This window comes from Platalea leucorodia (assembly GCF_965183815.1).
Source record: "Platalea leucorodia genome assembly, contig: HAP1_HAP1_SCAFFOLD_213, whole genome shotgun sequence".
Classification (NCBI taxonomy): domain Eukaryota; kingdom Metazoa; phylum Chordata; class Aves; order Pelecaniformes; family Threskiornithidae; genus Platalea; species Platalea leucorodia.
Window position 1 is genome coordinate 59,949 of NW_028121347.1, and position 7,309 is coordinate 67,257.

General features: G+C 54.8%; 1 protein-coding gene across 2 annotated transcripts; it reads right to left on the reverse strand.

The window, feature by feature from the left end:
* Positions 1–2,441: 2,441 nt before the first annotated feature.
* LOC309603843 (uncharacterized protein) lies at positions 2,442–7,109 on the reverse strand. 2 transcript variants are annotated; one of them, XR_014230806.1, is made up of 5 exons: positions 6,416–7,109; positions 5,503–5,694; positions 5,144–5,250; positions 2,549–2,912; positions 2,442–2,468 (listed from the first exon to the last, which is right to left on the reverse strand). XR_014230806.1 is itself a non-coding variant. In XM_082338739.1 (4 exons), exons 1-4 carry the CDS (start codon positions 6,441–6,443, stop codon positions 2,901–2,903), a joined length of 339 nt encoding a protein of 112 aa, XP_082194865.1. In that variant the 5' UTR covers positions 6,444–7,109; the 3' UTR covers positions 2,487–2,900. The 2 variants fall into 2 exon arrangements, 1 of the variants encoding a protein (XP_082194865.1); XM_082338739.1 differs by lacking the exon at positions 2,442–2,468 and having other exon boundaries at positions 2,487–2,912.
* Between the last annotated feature and the right edge of the window lie 200 nt (positions 7,110–7,309).

Here is a 7,309-nt window from a genome sequence, read left to right on the forward strand (position 1 = left end):
AGGGGAAAGGAAACATAGGCAAGAAATAAAAAAATAGAAACAGCGGGATAGAGGTAGACGTAGAAAGAAAATTTTCTAAAAGCAACAGGGTACAAGAAACATAGGGAAGAACTAACACATAGGGACAGGGAGCTAGAAAGAGGGAGATGTAGAAAGTGTAAAAAGTGACAGGGTAGAGGACAGAGAGGGAAGAATTACCAATTAGAGACAGGAAGATGGATAGAGGGAGACATAAATAGATTTTACAAGCAACAGTATACAAGAATCATACACGAGAATTAAAAAAACAGGTACACGGAGCTGCAGAGAGGGAGAAGTAGGAAGAAAATTTGAAAAGCGATGGGGTACAAGAAACACTGGCAAGAAATTAAAATTAGGTCAGGGAGACAGAGAGAGGGAAAGGTAGCAAGAAAATTTAAAAAGCAACTGGGTTTGAGAAACCTATGCAAGAATTTAAAAAATAAGGATGGAGAAGTAGAAAGAAAGTTTCAAAAGCGATGGGGTACAAGAAACATAGGCAAGAATTAAAAGATGGGGACAGGGAGCCTGATAGAAGGCAACTGTGGTGCGTTGACCTCGGCTGGCCACCGGGTACTCACCAAGCCGCTCTATCGCTCCCCCTCCTCAACAAGACAGGGGGACAAAATACAACAAAAAAAACTTGGAGGTCAAGAACAGGACAGAGAGGTCACTCACCAATTACTGTAACAGGCAAAACAGACTCAGCTTGGGGAAATTAATTCCATTTATTGTCAATCAAAATCAAGAGTAGGACAAGATTTGTTGTTATCTTATTCTGTTTTGTTTTATTTGTTCTTATCTTATTTGTTCTTATCTTATCAACAGATAAGAACAAATCTAAAAACCGCCTTGCTCTTTTTTCCTGGGCTCATCTCCATGACTCCTGACTTCCCTACATCCCATCCCCAAGCAATGCAGGGGGACAGGGAGCAGGGGTCGCACTCAGTTCATCACACATCATCTCTGCCGCTCCTTCCTCCTCATGCTCTTCTTCTGCTCCAGTGTGGGCTCCTCTCCATGGGGCCACAGGTGCTGCCAGGAGCCTGCTCCAGCGCAAGCTCTCCATGGGGTCACAGCTTCCTTCAGGCACATCCACCTGTTGCGGCGTGGGGTCCTCCATGGGCTGCAAGTGCATGTCTGCTCCACCGCGGACCTCCACGGGCTCCAGGAGGACGACCTGCCTCACCATGGCCTTCACCACAGCCTGCAGGGGAATCTCTGCTCCATTGCCTGGAGCACCTCCTTCCCCTCCTTCGTCACCGACCTTAGTGTCTGCAGGGCTGTTTCACACTCACGTTTTCCCTGTCACAGCATCTGCGCAGCATTTTTTACCCCTTCTTAAATGTCCATCCCAGAGGCACAACCAGCATTGCCGATGGACTCAGCTTGGACCGGCTGCAGATCCATCTCGGAGCTGGAAGTGGCTGTGCCTGACATAGGGGCAACTCCTGGTGTCTTCTCACAGAACCCACCCCTGCAGCCCCTGCCCTGCCCCAGCTAACAAAACCTTGCCACGTAAACCCAATCCAACAGCAATCGCCTACAGGACAGAGAAAGGGGACTGAAAAATAGGGAAATGGAACCACGGGGGGGGGGGGGCGCGGAAATAGCGATGGGCTACAGGCCAGAGAGGAGGAAGCGACAAGGAATCAGCCTGAGAGAGATGGAGAAAAACAAAGAATAGCGATGGGCCACAGGGCAGAGAGGGAGGATTTTAAAAAGGGGACAGTGAGGTGGACAGAGATAAACTGAGAAATGCCAAAAAACCTTGATGAGCTGAAGGGGAAAGACTGAAGCTGAAGGGGAATTAAAGAATAGGGACATGGAGCCAGACAGAGAGAGAACAATAAAGACAAAAAGCAGCTGTGGGACAGAGAGGGAAGAAGTTAAAAGACAGGGACAGGGACCTGGAACAAGAGAATTGAAGAAAGAAAAAGTCTATTTAGAATACAGAGCAGGGATAAAGGAATTAAAAAATAGGGACATGAAGATAGAGAGGTAAGGGGTGGGAACTGTGAAGGGCTAAAGGGCAGGCGAGGAAAAATTTTCAAAGTTGGGATAGGAAGACAGACATAGATGAAAAAAGACAAAAATAGTTATGGGCTGCAGGACAGAGACAGAGGATGAAAAAAGGACAGGGAACAGGACAGAAGCACAGAGAGAGGAAAAAAACATAGGGGTAGAACAACAGATAAAGAGGGGGACTTGGAGAATGAGGGAGGGAGAGGTGCAGGGAAGCGGAAAAAAATGACAGCAGCGAGAGAAAGAGAAGGCGGGGCAGGGAAGGACCAGGATGCAGAATAGGGACGACACGGCCCCAAGGGTCCAGGACTCACTGCAGCTCCCGCTCTCCAAGCCGCTTGGAAAACTGGACAGCTCGGACGTGTCTTTGTCTCTCTCTCTCTCTCCCCTGGCCCCATGGCTCCGGTTGCTTGACTGTCATCCACCTACGAGAACAGACTGGTGTCTTACAGCTCTTACAATACAAGGCTTCCCAGATACGTAGCCTCACACGTGCACGTGTTACCTGGCTGTACTGTGCTTCCAGTTACGCATACGGACCCTGCAGTGCACGTTGGCAATTGGGTCTGCTGAGGGCTACACTAAGAGGGATCCTTCCTCACACTGAGAGGCAGGCTGTCTCCTGTCTGCAGCTGGAGGCAGCTGCCGGCTGGCTCCTCTTTATTTTATTCTTCAGCTGCTTTACCTTTTTCTGGCCTCTCCAGCTTCAGCTGCGGCAGCTCCTGTCCACAGCCAGGAAGCGTCCAGCTGTCCATTTTTGCCCATGCCGCTAGGAGAATGAAGCCAAAGGCAACCCACACAAACCTGAGCCAGATGCAATCACCAGCATCCCTGGAGAGGAACCGCCAACCGAGTCCTCAGTGCTGCCTCTGGGAGAGGGCAAGAACAAGCAACCATTATCCACAGGGATGACTGTAGCTTTCCTCAGGCAGGAACCCCTTCTTCTGCAGGAGCTGCTGGAGACGTCGCTCTTTCCCTGAACTGATGCTAATAGCACCTGCATTTAAGGAGAATAAAGCATATTCAAGGGCCAGCTTGCTGCCATGAGGACAGGGTTTGTGGGCAGACCATGCCTACAGGACAGGCTTCAGGGGAGGTGCTGGAGCTGGGGACAGCTGCATGGGGCGAGCAGGGCTGGAGAAGTTTTGCTGAGTTGGGGAGGCACCCAGTGCCTTTTCCAGAGGGTGGGCACCCAGAGGGGTGGGGGCAGCCATCTCCTGCCCCTCTTCCCGCATCCTCTCCACCAGCTCTCAGAAAATCCCTGGGACCTGCCCTGATGGGGCCTGACTCCAACTGACTTCAGCCTGTTGCACCGGTGGGTTGGAAACATCCTTGCAACTCATCAGCATTCTCCAGCAGGCATGCCCCAGCAGCACCATCCTCTGGGGCTGCAGCCCTTTTACACAGAGGGGCCATCACCATCAGCCTCACTGGCCCCCCTGGGGCTCCTCCAGCCCCAGCCCACAGCTGCAGCCATGGCCCCTGACACCCACCGTGTAACCTGCTCCCTTGGACTCTCTGACAGCCACTCACCAAGTACAAAGGAGTACAAGCACAGCCATGAGTGCAAAGGAGACAGCAAGTGCTTATTCATTAATGCGTAGAAGTCCCAGGAGTGAGTCTGCTATGGGGTTCGCTGCCTGTACCCTCATCCTTCCCCTAGGACAAGTTGGCAGTTGTTTCTGGAGCAGCAGATACAGAAAACGAAAATACAGCAATAGGGAGCAGGACAGAAGAACAGAAAGAGGAAAAATAAAATGAGGGAGGAGTGAGGAGCAGAGAAAGAAAGGTACAGGGAAAAGGACAGGGAGATGGATAAGTCAATAAAAAAGGGGATGAGGAGCCTGCAAGGACATGGCAGAAGAAAAACAGGGTCAGGGAGCAGGACAGAGGGAAAGAGAGAGAAAATGATGAGCAAGGAGCCAAACAGACAGATCAAGAGAGAAATCAAATGAGAGGAATAAGGGAGGGAGGGAGGGAGACAAAAAGACAGGGAACAAGCCAGAGGGATTGAAGAGAGAGATCGGGACAAAGAGAGGGAGAAAGAAAAACCATCGCTGGGCTGCAGGATGAGAAAAAAGGGAGCAGAACAGAGGGGAATAATGGGACAGCGAGCTGGGCCGGGGGGTTATAGTGAGAAACAATGGGAGAACAAGTGGTATGGAGATATACAGACAAAGAGTTACAGGGAAGATGGAGGACAGAGAGAAAAGAGAGAAGGAGCAGGGAGCAGGGAAGAGATGGTGAAAGAAACATTAGAGACAGAGAGAGGAGGAGAGTGACAGCAGCAAGGCAGAGAGACGACGAAAGAACGAACCAGTGACGGGTAGCAGGCCAGAGGGACAAGGAAAGACTGGAGGAAGGACAGAGCGATCTAGAAAACAGGTGAGGGACAGGGAGCCAGAAAGCGGGATACTGCAAGAGAGAGAGGGACAGGGAGCAGGATGCTGAGATGGAGAACATACGAGAGCAACAGAAAGAACAACAGAGAGGTGGACCACGAGAACAAACAGGAACAGAGAGGGGAAGCAATAAAAAATAGGGACAGGGAGCAGCACAAAGGGTCAGTAAGAGAAGAACAGGAAGGAGAACAGGGACAGTGAGATACAGAATAGAAAAAATTCGTAGCAACACTTAGCAACAGTGAGCAAGACAAGGGGATAGAGAGAGGAAGGGAAGAAGGGAGGGAGGACAGACACAGGGAGGCAGGGACACAGAGCGGCATGTACAGGTGCAAAGAGGAAAAGAACATCAGGGAACAGGACAGAAAAAGAGATGGATTCAGATCAGGACAAAAAGATGGAAAAGGGAAAAACAACAATGGGCTGCAGGACAGAGACAGAGGATAACAAAAGGAAGGAGAAGGAGCAGGCCAAAGGTGCAGAGAGAGAAAAAAAAGCAGGGGGTGGTAGAACAAGATGGATGAAGGGAGAGAGGAAAAGGGAGCAGGACAGAAGAACAGTGAAAAGAGAACAGGTACAGGGAAGAACAAAAAAAGAAAAATCACAGCAGCACGCAAAAGAGAGAGGGCCAGGGAAGGGGCAGGGAGGGACCAGGGCACAGACAAGGGGTGACAGGTCCCTGAGGGGCCGGGGCTCACCACAGCTCTCGCTCTCAGTGCTGCTGGGAGAATTGGCCAGTTCAGATGCTTCTTCCTCCTTCTCTCCTCCCTTCCTCTTCTGTAACTCCAGTCACTCGGCTGTCCACCTAAAAGAATACGTGGATGTCTTACAGCTCTTACGAGACAAGGTTTCCTAGACACGTAGCCTCGCTTGCTCGTGCACTACGCGGCTGTACCACGCTTTGGGTTATGCCTACAGGCCCTGTGGTGCACACTGGTGGTCTGGCCTGCGGTGCGCTACACAGAGAGATCCCTTCCCACCCGGAGAGGCAGGCTCTCTCTTGCCTGCAGCGGGAGGCAGCGGTCAGCCAGATGGCCTTCCGTTTCTTCTTCTTTACCTTTCTCCAGCTTCTCCGGCTTCAGCCGCAGCAGCTCCTGTCCGCAGCCAGTAAGCGCTCCTCCTGTCCCTTTTCGCCCCCACACCACGAGGAGAGCGAGGTCAGGCAGAGACAACCCACGCAAGCCTGAGGCAGGTGCTGTCAGCAGCATCCCCACGGGAGGAATGGACAACCGCGTCCTCAGCGCGGCCTCTGGGACAGGGAAAGAAGAAGCGGCGACCGTTATTACCATAGGTCGCCCCTGGCCGAAGCCCTTCCTTCTGCAGGGGCTTCTGGAGACGCTGCTCCTTCCCCGCACTGCTGGTAACGGCACCCGCATTAAGAGAGAATCCAGCCCACTTGAGAGCCAGCTTGTGGTCTTCACAACAGGGCTTGGGGGCAATCTCGTGCTATGGGACAGGCTTCAGGGGAGGTGCTGGAGCAGGGGGCAGCTGCACGGGGTGAGCAGGGCCAGGAGAGGCTCAGGGGGAGCTCTGGCGAGTCGGGGAGGCGCCCCGCCTCTGCGCCTAGGGGATATCCGCCTCCTTCCTCTCTTCCCTTCTATCAGCTTTTAGGTAACTCCCTGGGGCTGCCCTGGCCCAGCTCGCCTGCAGCAGACCAAGAGCCTGCTGCAGCGGGCAGGTTGAAGCTTCCTGTCCCACCACCCCCGGGCAGCCAGCAGGCAGGAGACACCCCTGCACACTCAAAGGAGCTCGCTCGCCTCCCTGGTGCTCCTGGCCCTCACCCACCACCGCCAATCGCGCCCGGCACGCCACCACGCTGTGGTAACAGCGAAGAAGGTGGCGTCGGCGGCAGCAGCGAGCACCCAGTGCACAGCGCTTGCCCAGGGGCGGCGGCAGCGCTGCCGTCTGCGTTTTGGGCGCCAAGCACCTGCCGACAGCGCGCCCGTGGGGCGGAAGCGGCGTTTCCTTACCGGCAGGCAGCAACAATCGCAGCGGCATGACTCCACAGGCACCGCAGTATCACACTGCCGTTACCGGTGCTGGCAGCATGGATCATGTGGGCTGCACTGCGCCTGCGCAGATCCCGGGCGGCAGCACTGAGAGTCCGGAGGCGCGCCGCTTCTTGGGGAGTAGCCATAGCTGGAAGCCCGCAGAAAACCACAGAAAACCTGCAACAAAACTGCACCTCGTGCCGCAGGGGCCACAGCGGTAGCAACGACTACGGTGCACCGAAAGTGCCCGAGAGCAGTCCGGCTTCCAGGCAGCCACGTCCATATAAACTACACCTCCCGGCATGCCCCGGGGAACGAACATGGCCGACCGGAAGCCCCGTGCAGCAATCCATGCTTTCTGAGCCTGCGGGGACACCGTTCCCCTTGCCGCCGACGTACCCGGAAGCCCTGCCGAGACCCCCCGCGGCTCCGGGTACCCCCACCGCCGGCAACGACCCAGGGCAGCGCCAACCTGCCCGGCTCGGGGCAGCCCCTCCCGCTCGGCTCCGGCCAGGGGCAGTGCAGAAAGTCCCTCGCCTTTCTCTGTGCCAGGTCCCCAGGGAACAGGGTCTCGGTCAGACTGGAGCATGCAGCAGCCTCCGGTCGTCCCAGCCCCTCGCCCGTCCAGAAAGCGCCTGCCTGTAGCAGCGGCAGAACCGCTGCTGCCCAGGGGGGAAAGGAACGGCTCGGGGTGAAGCTCCCCAGGCTGCCCGTGGCCCATGCGGAGCTGGGGGTCCAGAAGCAAAGGGGTTAGGGGAGGGGTGGAGCAGGGGAGCGGGGGCGCGAGACTGGAGGGCAGGGGACGCGGGGGGCACGGCCCAGGGAAAAAAAAAAAAAACAAACCCGCACGGGGGGAAAAACCTTGTGTGGGGG

What these genes read in the sequence shown, in the direction of transcription:
- LOC309603843 (XM_082338739.1), bottom strand. Translation starts at nt 6,443, where the DNA reads ATGCCGCTGCGATTGTTGCTGCCTGCCG. An exon ending in GCGATTGTTGCTGCCTGCCG is followed by an intron (nt 5,695 to 6,415) that starts GTAAGGAAACGC and finishes TCCCTGTCCCAG; the next exon opens with AGGCCGCGCTGAGGACGCGG. An exon ending in GCCGGAGAAGCTGGAGAAAG is followed by an intron (nt 5,251 to 5,502) that starts GTAAAGAAGAAG and finishes GTATTCTTTTAG; the next exon opens with GTGGACAGCCGAGTGACTGG.